Raw genomic sequence first — 19,145 nt, 5'->3', positions numbered from 1 at the left:
TGTGTAATGGTTATGCATATATGCATGTAAGTTCTTTGGTTTCTGTCTTGCCACCCCACCTACCCCTTTCCCTTTGAGGTTCATCAGTCTAACAACTACTTTGTACTTTCTAATCCCTTTTTCACCCGACGCCCTGCCATCTGGCAACCAACAAAAAGTTCTCTGTATCTATGAATCTGTTACTGTTCTGCTTGCTCATTTTGTCTGTAGATTCATTTGTTGATAGATACGTATTTATTACCATCTCATTGATCATATTTTTTTATCTTATTCTTCAAGAAGACCCATCAGCATTTCATATAATACTGGTTTGGTGGTGATGAACTCCTTTAGCTTTTTTTTTTTTTTTTAATCCTCACCCGAGGACATTTTTCCACTTTTTTTTTTTTTTTGCACAGATAGAGTGGGAGGGAGAGAGAGGAAGAGAGAGAGAGAGAGAGACATCGACGTGAAAGGGACACATCGAGTGGCTGCCACCCGCACGACCAACCAGGGCCGGGGACAAACTGCAACCGAGGTACATGCCCTTAGCGGGAACCGAACCCGGGTCTCTCTGGACCGCAGGCCGATGCTCTAACCGCTGAGCCAAACCGGCCAGGGCTCCTTTAGCTTTTTCTTGTCTGGGAAGCTCTTTATTTGTCCATAGATTCTAAATGATACCTTTGCAGGATAGAGTGATCTTGGTTGTGGGTCCTTGTTTTTCATCACTTTAAATATTTTTTGCCACTCCCTTCTGGCCTGCAAAGTTTCTTTTGAGAAATCGGCTGACAGCCTTATGGGAACTCCATTATAAATAACTAAGTGCTTTTCTCTTGCTGCTTTTAAGATTCTCACTTTGTCTTTAACTTTTTGCATTTTGATGATGATGTGTCTTTGTGTGGACCTCTTTGGGTTCATCTTGTTTGGGATTCTGTGCTTACTGGACTTGTATGTCTACTTCCTTCATCAAATTATGGAAGTTTTCTGTCATTACTTTTTCAAATAGGTTTTTAATTTTTGCCCTCTCTTGTCTCCTTCTGGCACTCCCATGATATCATATGTTGGCATGCTTGAAGTTGTCCCACAGGCTCCTTATACTATCCTCATTTTTTTGGATTGTTTTTTCTTTTTGCTGTTCTGAGAGAGACACATCGAGTGGTAGCCACCCGTATAACCCCATCTGGAGCGGTGACAAACTGCAACTGAGGTACGTACCCTTAGCAAGAACCGAACCTGGTACTCTCTGGTCCTTGGGCTAACACTCTAACCGCTGAGCCAAACTGGCCAGGGCTGTAAGTTACTCTTTATTTCAGTTAGTGCATCCTTCATTTCTGGCTGGTCCTTTTTTATGCTCTTGAGGTCCTCACTAAGTTCCTTGACGTTCTAATGAAGTTTCTTGAAATTCTCACTAAGTTCATTGAGTATCTTTATAAGCAGTGTTTTGAACTCTGCATCTGTTAGATTGCTTATCTCCATTTCGTTTAGTTCTTTTTCTGGGGTTTTGTTCTGTTCTTTCATTTGGGACATGTTTCTTTGTCTCCTCATTTGGCTGCCTCCCTGTGTTTCTGTGTATATGGTAGAGTTGCTATGTCCCCTAAGCTTCCTAGGGTGGCCTGTTGTGGTAGGTGTCCTATAGGTTTCAGTGGCACAGCCTCCCTGGTCATCCCAGCTGTGCCCTCAAGGTGCACTTCTCATGTGGACTTTACACCTTTATGTTGTAATTGAGTCTTAATTGCTGTTGGCACATCAATGGGAGGGTTTTACTCAGGCTGATCAGCTGCAAGGACTGGCTGTGCCCACTAACTACTGGCCTCTGACTACCTTTGATAATCTGTGCAGGGGCCCACCATGCAGAGCAAGACTTACTTCAGCAGGGCTCTGGTACCTACTGAATCCATTCCTTGAGTGTGTCACTTGAGGAGGTGGTTGGGTGGTGGCGTTTCAGTGTGGTCTGAAGCTGTCCACTGGGTGTGCTGGCTCTGGGGCAAGGTCAGCCACTGCCTGTGTTCTACCCGGGGCCACCAGACATAAGCTACAAAGCATTCTGTCGGGCAAAGCCAAGCTGTGAACCAAGGCTGGAATGCCAGGCCTGGGGCCACCTAGAGGTATAGTGCTCGCTGTGCCCAGATGCTGCTTGTTTGACAGAATTTAGGAAAATCTGAAGCAGGAATCAAAACAGACAAATCCTGTGGTAAAGCCACTGGAAACAGGTTGGGTAGGCCCAAAAGTTGGGTGGGGCAGGGCCTCAGGAAATTACCAGGGTAGGGCAAACAGTGTGAGCCAGGTTGCTGGAATCCCATATATGGCGTCCTTTTGCTGGCCTCATGGGGGAAGACCAACATGTTTGTCTGGGAGAAAGTTGCCTCTCCAGCCCTCACCCTGATGTCAAACAACTCAGTTTTTCCCTGTATGTCTCTGGTGCCTTTCAAGCTACCTCCCCCATGCTGGAGCCCGGAGGGAGTGGGTCCGAGTAAATTCATGCACAGGCCCTCCAGCAGCCTCAGCCTCCCACTGGCTTTTACAGCCATAAGTTATGGGGACTTCTCTTTATGGCACTGGAACCCTGAGCTGGGGAGCCTGGTATATGGGACAGGGACCCCTCATTCCTCAGGGAGGACCTTCACAACGAAGGTATCCCTCCTGATTTTTATCTGCCACACATGGGTGTGGGACCATCCCATCCACACCTTTAATTTCATGGTTGTAGCACTTCCATTCGGCTTGATTTCAGGCTGTTCTGAATGAGGATTGTTCTGTAGTTTAGTTGTAATTTTGATGTGGTTGTGGGAAGAGGCATGTATTGCATTTACCTGCGCCACCATCTTGACCAGAAGTCCCTCTTCAAATAGGTTTTCAATCCTTTGCTCTCTCTTCTTTCCTTGTACCCCTATAATGCAGATGTTGTTATGCTTCATGTTCTCCCAGAGTTGCCTTAGACTATCTTTATTTTTTAAATTCATTTTTTGTTTTGCAGCTCTGATTGGGAATTTCTGCTACTGTCTCTTTCATATCACTGATTTCTGTTATCTTCTTTATCTAGCCTGCTATTGATTCCTTCTAGTGTAGTCTTCATTTCAGATACTGTATTTTTTATTTCTGACTGGTACTTTTTTATGGTTTTTCTGTACTTTTTTATGTTTACTATCTCTTTGCTTAAGTTCTCACTGAATTCATCCATTCTTCTTCTAAGTTCCTTGACCATCATTGTAATCAGTGTTTTGAACTCTGTATCTGGCAACTGACTTGCCTGTATTTTGCCTAATCCTATTTCTCAGTATTTCTCTTCTTTCATTTGAGGCATGCATCTTTGTTTCCCCATTTGGCACTAAAATTTCTGCAGTGGTAGATTATGAACAAGACACATTACATAATATCTCATGTAATCCTCTCAATAATCCTATGAGATGTGTACAGTTATCATAACTGTTTTGGAATTACTGAGTTTCAGCCCACACAGCTAGAAAGAATTGGGACCCAACACAAGTGTCTGACACCCAAGCCAAGCCAATCTGAAGCCAAAGCCTATGTTCTTTATAATAGTAGGGTAACTTGTCTCTTTGTTTTCGATCCATCCATCTGCCATGGTAGATTTTCTTAAGTGCATATCATCATCATCATCATCACTGACATTTACTGAAGATTGACTATGTGCTGAGCTTGTTTTAACTTTTATTCTCATACAACCCTAGGACATTGATGGCAGTATTATATATATTTTACAGATGAGCAAACTGAGGCTGACAAAGGATAAGCAACTTGCCCAGGGTCTCAAAACTAGGAAGTGGTTAGTATAGTGCTTAACTTGATACATTCTTTTCCCTCTGAATACTGTGTCCTCTCCTCCTTTAATCTTGTGATTCATCTCTCAAAACCCAATTTGAGTAATTCTGATTTTTTTTTTCTGATCTTTCTACTACCTTTCCCTTAGAAAAAAAATTGGTTAGCTCTCTCTTTTGTGTTACTGTGCCTATTGTCTCTGTTGTTGCATTTACATTGTTTTCTTTGTATCTCCATCACGGTACTTAGTATATGTATTCATTAAACGTTAATGGAAATAATGAAAATAGTTTATTCAAAAATAATTTAAAAGCTAAAATTTTTCCTCAGTTTCTTTTTCCCCACACTTCAGCATACTGAAAGAGCAGTGACATCTCTAATTGGTACAGTGATTCCCAAGTAGATTTTCGAATAGACACACTTTAGAATCTAAGGAGGGGGAAGATGTATAATTGAAAATGTTTGCTTTCTTACCTACTCCCATCCTCCCCCAGACAGTTGAATCTAATTTAATTCTCCATGCCTCAACTGTTATTAGAAGATTAGTGCTCTAAAACAGTATAGACATTTTAGCTTTTTCTACCTCTCTGATCTTCAAGGCCTGCATTTAGCACTGTGAGAAACACAAGGAATGTTCTTTCCTTAAGGGAACTTATGGTATAATAGGTTCAAAACAAAACAGTTTTAGGCAAAATAAAAACTATTAAATTGTGTTTCAGAAGCTTAGGGAAGTATTTGCCCAATATGAGTTTGTGTCAAAAATAATCTCAAACTGACAAATCTCAGCGAGAAGGGGGGTGGCAAGAGATTAACCAAATAATTTACAAGAATATATGCATAACCCAGGGGCACAGACAATAGTGTGGTGAAGACCGGGGGCAGGGGGTTAGATGGGGGAGATAAGAGGGGGACCTCTGTAATACTTTCAACAATAAAGATAAATTTAAAAAATAATCTCATAAATGGATCATTAGTTACAGAATATAAAATAAATGTTTAAAATATTTAAATAAATCATAGAAAAATAAGAAAGCATGAGCAAAGAATGAGTAATGAACCAAGAAGACTAGGTGAGTTGTGTTTTTGATTAATCTTCACCTGAAGATATTTTTCCACTGATTTTTTTTTTTTTTTTTTTTTAAGAGAGAGTGGAAGGGAAGAAAGGAGAGAGAGAGGGAAACATTGATGTGAGAAAGACATATTGATTGGTTGCCTCCCACATGACCCTGACTGGGGCTGGGGATTGAAACTGCAACCCAGGTACATGCCCTTGACCGTGATCAAACCTGTGACCTTTCGGTCTGAGGATCAATGCTCTATTCACTGAGCCAAACTGTCTAGGGCTAGACAAAGTTTTTTATTTTAAGAAATAAATTCAATTACAGACATCTGAGATATGCTTCAGAATAATTTAGGGAAAGGTGGTGATGAAACATGATTTACCATTGGTTGATAAATTGTTAAAGCTGGGTGAGAAAGAGAACTAAATAAAACATGAAAATAGGAAATTGAAAACAAAGTGAATGGGTTAAATAACAAAAGGCAGTTTGTTGTGTGGAAGATAGAGCTAAAGAAGTTACCGAGTACAACACAGGTAGAGATGAAAAATAAGAACAAGAGGCTAAGAAACATAAAGAGCAGAATGGGAATGACTAATACACTAAGTAGATTTAAAGAACGAGGGAATGGAGAGAATGAGGCAGTGGCTAAGTCCAAAGTAGTAATGGCCTAGAATTTTTCATAATGGATGACAAACAGGTATCTTCAGATTTGAGAACAGGAGTCCCTAGGAGGATAAATAAAAAGTTATCTTGACCTGGATGGTTTGGCTCAGTGGCTAGAGTGTCAGCCCACAGACCAAAGGATGGAGGGTTTGATTCCCGGTCAAGAGCATGTACAGGTTCAATCCCTGGCCCCAGTTGGGGTCATGTGGGAGGCCACCAATCTATGTGCCTCTCTCACATCGATGGTTCTCTCTCCCTCTCCCTCCCTTCCTCTTTCTCACTCTATCTAAAAAGAAATGTAAAAATATCCTCGAGTGAGTATAAATAAAAAGTTATCTACATCTAAAAACTCAAGGAAAAACATATGGGCTGGATTTAGTCAAGAATGCCTTTATGGAGGAGATGAACGTTATATTGGCCTTGAAAAAAGAATTTGAACTGGTTCAGGAAAGAATAGTATGAAGTTTTAATGACCGTGTAGGTTTGGTTGGGGAATAAGATACAAGATTGAAATAGGAACTAAATATGTAAAGACATAGGCAGAAAAGTTTATAATAGGTTTGGAAAATAGGCAGTGTTTTGAATTTTTTATAGGATGTGAACTGATATAGGAGGCAGTTATACGTAACTTTATAGCACTGAATAGTTTGTATCATAATTTGTTTACTTCTCTCTTTCCATGTAAGGGAGCAGAGTCAACTATGTCTATAGGAGGCAGTCTCCTCTTCTTTCTATATTTCTCACCCTGCCAAAAGATCCTAAGGTTTTTCTCTTGTCACATTTGTTTCAGCTAGAGAATCACCCTCATGACTCCTGAACTAAAAATATGTTACTGTTTTCTAAGGTGGTGGCTTTCTCTTTGCCTCTTGGGGATTTCAGTGGCCTCTTCCCTATCCTACTCTTTGCCCTGGAGGATGATAGTTGCAAACTTGAATTACTGAGCTCTGTCTGACTTACAACATGAGGCACTGTTAGGAGATCAAAGGACAGGAGGAGAGGGAAGTCTGGGTGTTTGTTTTCCTCTCTCCTTCCCTGTTTTCACAACAGTGTTCATCTGTAGCTATAGTTCCTGTTGGACTATTCCTTTTCCAAGATCTAGTTCTCATTGGATTCTGGTAACTGTTGCCTCTTGCCAGTTCAGGCTAAGGGTGGTAATGTATTTCTACTGTTGCTAGTCCTCAGATACTTCCTGTCCTTTCTTGGTTCCTTCACCTTAATTGCACCTCCATATATAGCCAACTTTTTTGTTTGTTTTTTGTTGGGGTTTTTTTTTTTTTTTTGGTACGTGCCCCTAACGAGAACCAAACCCGGAACTCTCTGGTCTGCAGGCCAACGCTCCAACCGCTGAGCCAAACTGGCCAGGGCCATATATAGCCAAGTTTTAAAACTGAAACTCCTTGTTGCTGGGACCTTAATTCATATATTTTCAAGCCTGTTATTCTGAGAATCCCATTGAAGAGTAATTAATAGAAGAATTAGGAGACCAATTAATGTGAAATCTGCTATGGGCACCTTTATAAAACCTTACTTTCCTTGACTCTTGAATTTTTGATGTTTTCAGTAATTTTCTCTATTTTAGTGCTTCAGAAATTTTGCTTTTTGCCCTTCTTTTGTTTTCAGTAGTAGAGCGTAGCTCTCATTTTAATCTATCAAAGATTCCCAAACTTTCTCAATGCACAGAATCCTCAATGTCCTAGTAAATTTATTTTATTTTTTATCCTCACCCGAGGACACTTTTGCATTTATCTTCAGATAGAGCAGGGGGAGGGGGGGAGAAACATCAGTGTCAGAGACACATCGATTGGCTGCCACCCACACAGCCCCATTGGGGCTGGAGACAAACTGCAACCAAGGTACGTACCCTTAGCAGGAACCAAATCCAGGACTCTGACCCGCAGACCAACGCTCTAACCGCTGACCCAAACTGGCCAGGGCCCAGTAAATGTTTTACAGTGTGTCTCTGGGCCAGAAGTTAATTCTAGTAGTTAATTCCATTTATTAAGAAGTAGTTACTAACTAAAGAGGTTTTATACAAAGGAAACCATCAAGAAAACGAAAACAAACAATCCAGTCAAAAAATGGGTGGAGAAACTGACTAAACCAGCAGGTACATGAAAAGGTGCTCAACATCACTAATCATCAGGGAAATGCAATCAAAACCACAATGAGCTGGCCAGGATGCTCAGTTCCTTGGAGCTTTGTTTGTCACATACACTGAGATACTTGGGTTCAATTCCCATTCAGGGAGCATACCCAGGTTGCAGATTCAATCCCCAGTCAGGTTTGTATATGTGTGGAAGTCAGCCTATCAGTGTCTCTCTCTCTCTCTGTCTGCCTCCTCTCTCTCAAATCATTAAAAATATATCCTCGGCTGAGGATTAAAAAAAAAGTAGTATGTATCAGAGAGAAGAAATGAGGTAGGAGGCCCTGGGTTTACATATTCACTGCCATAGATATTTCTTTCTAATTCTTTTCCTGATTGGCTATGAGACTCTCTGGCACAATGTGTCTTGTATTCATTTGCATCACCTAGTTCTACTATTTAAAGTCAAAAGATTTTTTATTATGTATACTAAGAACTTATATAAGAGGCATCATTTCATAAATTTAAAATTATCATATGAAAGAAGTAATTTATTACTTTGTTGAGCCTAAAGGGAAAAACATTTATCTCTTTTTGTGGATTGTCTGAAAAATCCTGAAAAACAAAATAATAGAAAAGTCTGGTGCTTTATCATTAAAATTTGTATAGATTATAACATGTATGTAGAGGTCAGTTTATGGCTTGATTCCCCAACTTATAAACTGTGTTCTTCAAACACATTTAATAATTGATTGTTAAAACCGTAAATACATTTTCCCATGTTAAAACTGTAAATGTTTTCCCATGTGTTATTTTTAATGACTACAGAGTATTCCCCCATATGGATATGGTATGATATACTTAAGTTGCCCCTGGTTTTTGGACATTCAAATTATTGCTTATTTGCTTTCATTGATGTTATAATAAATGAATATCTTTTTGTATAAAACATAGTCTGAATTTCCCTTTTTCCCCCTACCTACAACAGGCCCCTGCTGGTCACTGGTCCTATTACCCGAAGGCATTCTTTAAGGTTAAGGGATCTAATATACATAAAGTGCTTAGCGCAGTGTGTGGCACACTGTGAGCACAGAATAAATACAGTCCACAGCCATTCCCTGACTCAACATTGATACAGGAAATAAGAAGGTTTGAAGTGGTTTTTTGAGGCAGGCACAGAGGTCTTTTAGCAGTAGCACAGCAAGTGATGCCAAGTGGAGGAGGAAAATCTGAAAGATTGAGCTGTAAGATTGGAAAGAGTTTCTGTAGTCATCCATTTGTGTTAATTTTTCCCAGTTGTATATTCTTTTTATAAATGGAATATCTTAGCTGGAGAATGTTGGAATATGAATTTCTTCCTTTGAGTTAAAATATATACATTTGTAAAGTATTATAAGAGAGAAATGTTGGAAAGCACTCTTTAAAATAGTGCAATCATTGTGTTATCTTTGTCTATTGTATTTGTATTTTATATTTTTTGTGATATTGTATTCAAGTGTGTGTCCAATGATGTCTTCTCTGTTTCCTTTTTATTTTATTTTTTAATTATTCTAGTCACGTGAACTGGAAATTTCGGTTTATTGGCGTGATTGGCGATCTCTGTGTGCTGTAAAATTTCTGAGGTTAGAAGATTTTTTAGACAACCAACGGCATGGCATGTGTCTCTATTTGGAACCACAGGGTACTTTATTTGCAGAGGTAATGAATATATTTTATTAAATGTGCATAACTACAATTGAAATTATATATGTAGTCAGCATGATATAGAAGTGGAAAGAGTATTAGGCTGAACAACAGACAACTTAAAATCTTGGCTCAGTTCTGCCAATGAAAAGGTATATTACCTTAAGACAAGTAATTTATCCTTTCTAGATCTGGTTTCTCAGAGGGGGGTGGACTACATTATAGCAAAGATCTCTTAAGTTTTCACTTAGAAGTGTAGTTAATTTCATGAACCATAAATCCAATACTGTATTCATATCAACTTGAATTTTCTTCACTGCAGGTTACCTTTTTTAATCCAGTTATTGAAAGAAGACCAAAACTCCAAAGACAAAAGAAAATTTTTTCAAAACAACAAGGTAATTACTGAGAAATCAAATGCCAGGTATTTTGGTGTTTTCTTAAATAAAGGAAATCTGTATGCTATCTATTTTTGTTTTTTATTTTTCTTTTATTTGTTCACTTATTTCAAACATATTTTTAAGTAGAGAGACTAGTGCAGTGTACCACCAATCACTCAGCTTCCACAGCAGTCAGCTCCTGGCCAGTTTTGTTTTATCTATGTCTCATTCTCTCACTTCTTCCTCAGATTATTTGAGGCAAACTCAGATATCATACTGTTTTATTTTTAAATATTACTGTTAATATCTCTAAAAGATAAGAAATTTTATTAGCCCTGGCTGATGTGGCTCAGTTGGTTGGGCGTCATCCCGTGCACTGAGAGGTCGAAGGTTCAAGTCCTGTTCAGGGCACATGCCTGGGTTACAGCTCGATCCCCAGTAGGGGGCAGCCACTTGATGTTCTCTCTCACCCTTCCTCTCTCTAAAAATCATTAAAAACATATTTTTTTAAAAAGAATTTTTATTAAACCTTAACCACAGTACTAGATTTTTTTAAAAACTTTCTACTTATTTATCTTTAAAACTATTTTTTTGCTATTTGGCACTAGCCTTTATAACAAAAAGTTAACTATTTTTTCTAGTGGCACCTCTTGTTTGTTCTTAAATTATCCAATCAATATGATTTTTTAATTATAGCTTTTGGTAATATATAAAAAAATTACTTGTTCTATTTTCTTTATTTACAATATCTACAGGCAAAACATTCCTCAGAGCTCCTCAAATGAATATTAATATTGCTACTTGGGGAAGGCTAGTGAGAAGAGCTATTCCTACAGTAAATCATTCTGGCACCTTCAGCCCTCAAGCGCCTGTGCCTGCTGCAGTGCCAGTGGTCGATGTACGCATCCCTGAACTAGCACCTCCAGCCACGTATGTGTCTTAAGATTTTTAAGCAGCACTTTCATGAAATAATTTTTGTGACATTCGTATCTATTGATTACAGTGGACCTAGTTAAAGTCTAATTTTTTCCAAATAGTATTTTGAAATTAATGTTCTGCTTACTTTTAAAAATTAAAATTGTTTGCTATAATTATAAAGCTATTTTATTTTGATAACTGTTTTTGGTTAATTTATCTTCTATAAGTGATTCTACAGTAACCAAATTGGACTTTGATCTTGAACCTGAACCTCCTCCAGCCCCACCACGTGATTCTTCCCTTGGAGAAATAGATGAATCTGCTGAATTAAGAGATTTGGATGCACCAGGACAGGCAAGGCATTTTTAAACTTGTATTTTCACCATGTGAATTATCAGTAAAAGCATCATAGTCTGTGAGGTGTACATTTCTAAAAATGGTCTGTGCCCTTGCTGCTGTGGCTCAGTTGGTTGGAGTTGTTGTTCCTTGTACCAAAGGGTCACAGTTTCTTCCTCTCTCCCCTTCTCCCCCCCACCCCCAAAAGCAGTGAGCATATCCTCAGGTGAGGACTTAAAAAATTGTCTGTTTTTGTGTTCTTATGAGTGAAACATAAAAACCTCTGGGTTTTCATGGGCCAGTAGAGATAAAATAGGGTTCTTAAGCTAGGAGGAGCATAAGAAATGGTTGATATTAGATGATATATTGCCTGAAACACTTTTCCTCTTCTGGCTTGGTTTCTGAATATGCGTTGAAGACGACAGTAATGTGTTCGTTTTCCACATATTTTAGATAAGTGCAATATAGACTTAATAACCTTAGAATGAATATTCAGTATCTGAATTACACTTTTCTCGTTAATATTTATGCCCTGGCCAGTTTTGCTCAGCGGTTAGAGCATCGGCCCACAGACCAGAGAGACCTGGGTTCGGTTCCCGCGAAGGGCATATACCTCGGTTTGTCCCTGGCCCCAGTTGGGGTTGTGTGGGTGGCAACCAGTTTATGTGTCCCTCTCACATCGAAGTTTCTATCTCTCTCTTCCTCCCTCTCTCTCCCTCTCTCCCTCCCGCTCTATCTGAAGATCAATGCAAAAATATCCTCAGGTGAGGATTAAAAATATATATATCTATATTTATATTGACTTTTGACATTTTTACTTTAACTTTATCCTTACCAAATAAGTTGTTTTCTTGAATATTTCTGTGATTTAATGAGTATTAATATTTTACAGGACTCAGAAATTGTTTTTGATATTGAAAATGACAGAAATAATATACGTCCAAAATCTCAATCTGAATTTGAACCTGATATTCCTCAATCAGGCCTGGAATACAGTGGTGTTCGAGAACTGGAGGATAGAAGGTAAAGAATATATATACAGCTTTGCTACTACATGTTTAGTCCCATACTTTTGCCTTATTTTTAACTGACATTACTGTTTTCAGATCTCAACAGGTGTTTCAGTTTAATCTACAAGACTTCAGATGCTGTGCTGTCTTGGGTAGAGGACATTTTGGAAAGGTAATCTCTTAATATTTCTTGGAATACCTACAAAAGTAGTAACTCAAATGGGAAATAATTATTTTAATCTCATTTCAGGTGCTTTTGGCTGAATATAAACACACAAATGAGATGTTTGCTATTAAAGCCTTAAAGAAAGGAGATATTGTAGCTCGAGATGAAGTAGACAGGTTAGTTTTTTAAAAATAAAAGTGTTTATTTTTCTGAAGTTGTGGCTTAATGTCATGAAAATCGATGTATATATTGCAACAGCAAAACTTTCTATTTTTGTAATGTGTTAAGAAACTAAATATAAATAACTTAATGTATTTATATTTGACATAAGGTCAGCATTAATTAAATATTGTTCTTCTTTTGGAGCCAACTTCTTTTTTCCCTTATGATAATTTAAAATTTTTTTTATTTTATTTATCCTCACCTGAGGACATTTTTCGATATTTTATTTAGATAGAGTGGGAGGGAGGGAGGGGGAGAGAGAGAGAGAGAGAGAGAGAGAGAGAGAGAAACATCGACGTGAAAGGGACACATCGAGTGGTTGCCACCCACACAACCCAACCAAGGCCGGGGACAAACTGCAACCGAGGTACATGCCCTTAGCGGGAACCGAACCTGGGTCTCTCCAGACCGCAGGCCAACGCTCTAACCACTGAGCCATACCGGCCAGGGGATACAAAGGAAAGATGGTGAAATGTTTAAACTAATTCTATTAAGTTTTTTACGCTTGGAAACGTTAAAGTATTTATAGGAAATTATGAAATTAGAATTGTTATTATCTGTGGTTGGTTGAGGCTATTTCCCGTTTCACCTTACAGAAGTCTTAAAATGTTATTTACAGACAATTTGCAGTTAACAGAATAATTAATATATTCTACTTTTTAAAATACATCCATATCTATTTTTTTCCTATGATTTTTTAAATGATATTTTTGACCATAGCATCCAACTTTTTGGATTTAATAACTGTAAATTGATATGTATACATCTACATATACAATTATTAAAGTGCAAGGACTTTGGGGATAATATCATAATTAGGTTAGAAAATATACTTTTAAAAGGCTATTTTAAATAGGGTGATTAAGTGTGGAAATAAGTTAATTCCAAGTTGTATTTGAACATTTGACCTAGTTTTCTTCTACTTAAGTTTTAAGTCAAGTTGATTTTCAGGGAGAGGAGGAATGGTAATTTTTGCTATTTAGGCAAAATTAACGTTTCAGAGTCAGCAATTTTGAACAGTCCTTTCTAGCAGCTTGTAAAAGTTGTGATTGCTATAGACTTTAGAGACATTATACCACTCTCAAGGAGCTTCTTGAATCATGTTATAGAATTTTCCATGTAGCCTATTATCCAATCAGCCTTCTAGATTCTAACTTTATGCAGCATATCTTTATTTCACATATTATATGATAAAATATTTGAATCCTATAGCTTATGAATTAAAAATACTATCTTTGAAATTACCTTGGTCATAAACTTTGTATTTTTAAAATTACACTTTAGGTTGCTAAACTCTCTGACCAGTTCCTGATGAATTTTTACAGTTTACCTTAATCAAGCCTTTTTTGTTTATTAACTAACCACTAGCCATATATATGTGCTCCTCTAATACTATCAGTGTGAACTCTATAATCTTTATCATGCAAATCATATATTTTGGTTTGCATTAATGTATTTCAATTCATTATAAATGTCAAGTAGACCAAATTTTGAAAGCATTTGTAGCAAAATGAAGACACATTTTATGGTTTTTAAATTAAATAGTTAAGAACTTTGCTTATTTTAGAGTTTGGTAATTTTTTTAAAATGTTGTTTCCAACTAGAACCTAACGGGGGGGAAAAACGATTGATTTTTAAATGTTTTCTTACAGCCTGATGTGTGAAAAAAGAATTTTTGAAACTGTGAATAGTGTAAGGCATCCATTTTTGGTGAACCTTTTTGCATGCTTCCAAACCAAAGAGCATGTTTGCTTTGTAATGGAATATGCTGCCGGTGGGGACCTAATGATGCACATTCATACTGATGTCTTTTCTGAACCAAGAGCTGTGTGAGTATGCTTTAGACATTTCTCTGAATTTTCATGGCTAATTTTTGTGGGGGAAGGAAAACCCTCTGAATTAATTTTTATTTCCCAAATGGAAACTATATCTCTGCAAGGACTGTTAGAATTCCTCGCTTACTTTTTGCCTTATATAAATGCATCTATTTTACTTTGTTGTCCATGTTGAAATGTCCTGGACTACCCTAAATCATAGTTGATAATTTAGATTTAAAATTTAGGTTCCTTTTAATAAAATTTTTGCTTTTTTTAAAGGTTTTATTTTATTTTAATTTTTTAGAGAGAGAGAGAGAAACATCGATGTGAGAGTGAAACATTCTGCTGCCTCATGCATGCGCCCTATCAGGGATTAAATCCGAAACCTGGGCACATGTCCTTACTGGAAATAGAACCGGCATTGGACGGTGCCCAACCAACTGTGTCACTATGGCCAGGACTAAAATGTTTGCTTTTTTTTTTTATATTACATTGTCTCCATGGGGAATGCCATTATGACCATGGCTTTAAATACCAGCTATACTTAGAGTGTATTGTTAAGTGATAGAGAAAATATCCATGTGTTGCTTGTATACTTAAGAATTGATTCTCCTAAGTGTCTTCTAATTAGCTATTTTATACTGAAGACAGACCTACATTTTTAAACTTACCTAGCTCCTCATTCAGTATGCCTACCATGTATCAGGCATTATGCTAGGCATTTAGTATAAACAGTGAAAAAGACACACATGGTCCTGTTTCTCAAGAATTAACATTCTAGCCCTGGCCAGGGTGGTTCAGCAGTTAGAGTGTTGCCCAGAGGACCTAAGTGTTGAGGAATCGATTCTAATCAAGTGCACATACCTGGATTGAAGGTTGATCCCCAGCCCATCTGGGTTGCATGACCAATGATGTTTCTCTCCTCCCTTCCCTCCCTTCCACTCTCTAAAAATCAGTGGAAAAATACCCTTGGGTAAAGATTTATAACAACAAGCCCGGCCAGTGTGGCTCAGTGGATTTAGCAAAGTCCCATGGGCTGAGAAGTCCGGTTTGATTCCCGGTCAGGGCACATGCCCGGGTTGTGACTTGATCGCCAGTGTGGGGCGTGCAGAAGGCAGCCAATCAATGTTTGTCTCTCACATCGATGTTTCTATCTCTCTCTAAAAAAAAGTCAATAAAAACATATTTTATTTATATTTATTTTTTATCCTCACCCGAGGACATTTTTCCATTTTTTGTTCAGGTAAAGTGGGAGGGAGAGAGAGAGAAAGAAACATCTATGTGAAAGGAACACATCGCGTGGCTGCCTCCCGCATGACTGACCAGAGCTGGGGATAAACTGCAACCGAGGTACGCGCCCTTAGCGGGAACCAAACCCAGGTCTCTCAGGACCGCAGGCCGACGCTTTAACCACTGAGCCAAACCGGCCAGGGCTAAAAACATATTTTAAAAAACAAAAGTAGCCCTGATCAGTTTGGCTCGGCAGTTAGAGCATCAGCCCATAGACCAATGAGTTGGGGGTTTGATTTCAGAAGGTCAAGGGCATGTAACTCTGTTGCAGTTCTTCCCAGGCTCTGGTTGGGATCATGTGGGAGGCAACCAGTCATGTGTCTCTCTCACATTGGTATTTCCCCTCCCCCCCAACTCTATCTGAAGATAAATAGAAAAATATCCTCCGGTGAGGATTAAAAAAAAATTAACATTCTAGCTGGAGGCAAAGTTTTTCTAAGATCCAAACCCATTTATGTAATTTCTAGACTCTTCACCTGCCCCGTGGCAATTCAGAGTCAGCACATCTAAAGCCAAACTAATTTTTCCAACAAGACTTGGGCTACTTCTGTATTTCTTTACCTATACATTACACTAAAAAGGAAACCTTAAGAGTCATTTTAAGCTCTGTCCTCTCTTTTATCCTCTATAGCTAGTGAGACACTATGTCCTGTCATGCTAGTTTGAAATTTTCTCTTTTTCTTTTTTGAAATTTTCTTGTTAAGTCCATCTCTTAGTCTTTTGTTGGCACTATAGTGGAGGTTCTCACAATCTTTCATCTGTACTGTCATGATGGATATCTACCTACTTTTACTCCAGCCTTCATACTACTATCAGCAAGATCTTCTAACATGAATTTTATCATCCTGTACTGATGAAAATAATTTGATTTTCTCTCACAAAGAGAAAAAATTTCAGTATCCATAAGACATTCAAGGTCCGTCAGTTTGACCTCAGGCTATCTTTTCCTCCTCCTTTCCCATTACTTCCTCCTCATTCTTTACTTCAGCCACAGTAAACTTATTATTGGTTTCAAATATGGTATGCCTCTTCACCTCTATTTCTTTCCCTCTTAAGGGATTTCCTATATTTCCCCTATGAAAGTTCTTTCACACTGTCCTTCTGCCCTTATGGCATATTATAATTTCTGTAGGAGAACCAGGTCAAGTGTCTACTGTAAGGACTACAGAGGAAACCATCAGGCAAAGTTAATGGCTTCCATTGTAGAGGTTATTGTTTTTTGTTTTGTTTTTTAAATATGTTTGTATTGATTTTTTTTTTTAAGAGAGAGAGAAAGGGAGAGGGGGAGAGAGAAACATCAATGTGAGAGAGAAACATCAATTGGTTGGTTGCCTTCCATATGCACCCTGACTGGGGATCAAACCCACACTCTGGGTATGTGACCTGACTACAATTGAATTGGCGACCTTTTGGTGTACAGGACAATGCTCTAACCAACTGAGACACACCAGCCAGGGCATTTTTTTTTTTTTTTTAATTTTACCCCTAATATTTACCACATTTCTTACTATGTCTGGCATATAGTAAAGACTAAATAAAAATTTGTGAAATTAGTTAACTGTAGAATTCTGCATTGAAGCATGAAAGTATAAACTAGGATTCCAGGGCAGTGGAATTTATTAAACTTTTAAATTTAATTCTTCAAACAGATTTTATGCTGCATGTGTAGTTCTTGGATTGCAGTATTTACATGAACACAAAATTGTTTATAGGTAAGTAAAGTTTTGATACTTTCCAATGGTTAACTTTGGTGTAATTTAGAATTAAAGATAAGGATATTTTGTGTTTAATCAACTATTTAATTTTCTCTTTCATATGATAAGTGTCCTCTCAAAAAGTTAAATTCCAGTCTTGGAAGACATGGTTAACACAATAATTACGTGATGAATCTCTTTGTTCCTGAACCTCTGCCCCATTATATAATTACAGTAGTCAAATTATGACTTGGCCTCTGATAGTACGATTCACCAACAGGTGTCCTGGTGAATATTTTACATTTAACTGATCCGCTGCAGAAAACTTCTGTAAACTAGTACTACTCAAAATTTTTCCATGGTAAGATCAGTAGCCTGTGCTAGAGTGTAAAACATCACCCTGCTGCCTTCATTGTGTCTTACTGTCAATGAAACAGAGTACATTGGTGATGTAGCTGATTTATGTCTGGTGCAAGCTCCTTATCAAATTGCAGAACTGTAACAAATAGTTCATGGTTCAGCAGGTCGTCTGTGGGCCACACTTTGAATAGCATTGCTCTTGACCAGTGATTTTCAGCTTTTTTCATCTCATGGTACACATAAACTCATTACTAAAATTCTGCAGCACATCAAAAAATATATATTTTGCCGATCTGACAAAAAAAAAAAAAAAACATAGGTATATTTTTGATGTTTTCACACTGGATGGCTATTGTTGTGTTGGCTGTTGTCATTTTTTTATTTGAAAATCTAAGGGTAAAGAGGTAGTGCCCCTGACTAAATAGTCAGATATTGCATGTTTTAAAGTTCTTGTGACACACCGATGGAAAATCACTGCTCTAGACCAGACAGATTATGGAAAGGCCTGTCAGAATTAGTAAACTGTAAACATCAGTTTATTCAAGCTTCTAACAATATTTTCAAGGTAAGGGTGTCCTTGTGGTCCTGTTTTACTCACAGGATAAAATGTTTTCAACTTAATTTGTTATCAGTTAGTATGGGTAGATAGAGAATAGCTTTCTCTTTCTTTATTTTGAATTCTTCTCTTAGAAAGTTAAACCTACCTCCTGATACCTTATTTATACTGTTAGACATTTCTTTTTTATGTATGATGTATAAGAAAACTTCAAACTTAATTCAAGTCAGATTATCACAAATAACAAATTAATAAAATCTGAGTTAGATACTTAAACTCCTTTCATGGTTTAAAATGTATATTTAAATAAATAAAACATTCTTTATTAAATACATTCTTCCTTTTCTATATAACAGGAGGATTATTAAAAAATATATTATGTAGAGTAATGAACTTTTCAAAAGGAAGAAAAATGAATGTATGTCATATAGTATTTAAATCTCAGATCATAACTTGAAAAAGTTTTTAATAAGAGAAAGTACAGCTCCTAGTAAAATGATTTTTTACTACATTATCTACTGATCTTATTGATTATTTTTTCATTTGCATTTTTTATCCTGAACAGAGATTTGAAATTGGATAACTTATTGCTAGATACAGAGGGATTTGTGAAAATTGCTGATTTTGGTCTTTGCAAAGAAGGTAATCAGACATCTTAAAGTTACTTTTGTAGTAGATTACTATTTCTTTATATAGCAGTAATTTTCAAGTTTGTTTACAAAAAGTAGAATGTATTTTTAACTTTAATTTATTCTTTATTAAAACATTACAGTTTATTCAGATAACCTAATTATCACATTATTAAGAATTCTGTGGGTATGAGTAAAGTTAGGTTTTCAGAAATCATAGTATAAAACAAAGATTCTCTTTATATGATTAATAATTCTGTCACTGTTCTATAAAAACATTGTTTAAGCAGCAAAGTTTTCACTATTCTGGGACTGTATAGAGTGAATTACATAGGCCTAATCACTTCTCTTCATCTTCTTAAAACTTAACATTTTTAAATAGGAATACATACACACACACACACACACACACACACACACACGAATCCTTTCTGAATACTCAAAAGTAAATAAGTAAACAGGAAATTTGAATCAGGGGTAGCATAAGAAAGTATACAGAGCTTGGGCTTTGGCACCAGAAA

At 37.2% G+C, this 19,145-nt stretch overlaps 1 protein-coding gene across 10 annotated transcripts in view; it reads left to right on the top strand.

Annotated features, from left to right (window-relative positions):
• Positions 1 to 19,145, top strand: part of PKN2 (protein kinase N2) — a 125,723-nt gene that overhangs the window by 93,823 nt on the left and 12,755 nt on the right. For all 10 annotated transcript variants that reach the window (XM_036255203.1, XM_036255202.1, XM_036255205.1 and 7 more), the window contains 10 exons: positions 9,118 to 9,261; positions 9,569 to 9,644; positions 10,382 to 10,556; positions 10,772 to 10,898; positions 11,773 to 11,903; positions 11,987 to 12,062; positions 12,141 to 12,232; positions 13,931 to 14,107; positions 17,035 to 17,097; positions 18,561 to 18,637. In XM_036255203.1, coding sequence (XP_036111096.1) covers positions 9,118 to 9,261; positions 9,569 to 9,644; positions 10,382 to 10,556; positions 10,772 to 10,898; positions 11,773 to 11,903; positions 11,987 to 12,062; positions 12,141 to 12,232; positions 13,931 to 14,107; positions 17,035 to 17,097; positions 18,561 to 18,637 — 1,138 coding nt within the window. The remainder of the gene's footprint in view (positions 1 to 9,117; positions 9,262 to 9,568; positions 9,645 to 10,381; positions 10,557 to 10,771; positions 10,899 to 11,772; positions 11,904 to 11,986; positions 12,063 to 12,140; positions 12,233 to 13,930; positions 14,108 to 17,034; positions 17,098 to 18,560; positions 18,638 to 19,145) is intronic.

The sequence above is a fragment of the Molossus molossus genome, unplaced genomic scaffold (genome assembly GCF_014108415.1).
Source record: "Molossus molossus isolate mMolMol1 unplaced genomic scaffold, mMolMol1.p scaffold_m16_p_12, whole genome shotgun sequence".
NCBI classification, from domain to species: Eukaryota; Metazoa; Chordata; class Mammalia; order Chiroptera; family Molossidae; genus Molossus; species Molossus molossus.
This window is presented reverse-complemented; position numbering and strand designations above follow the sequence as displayed.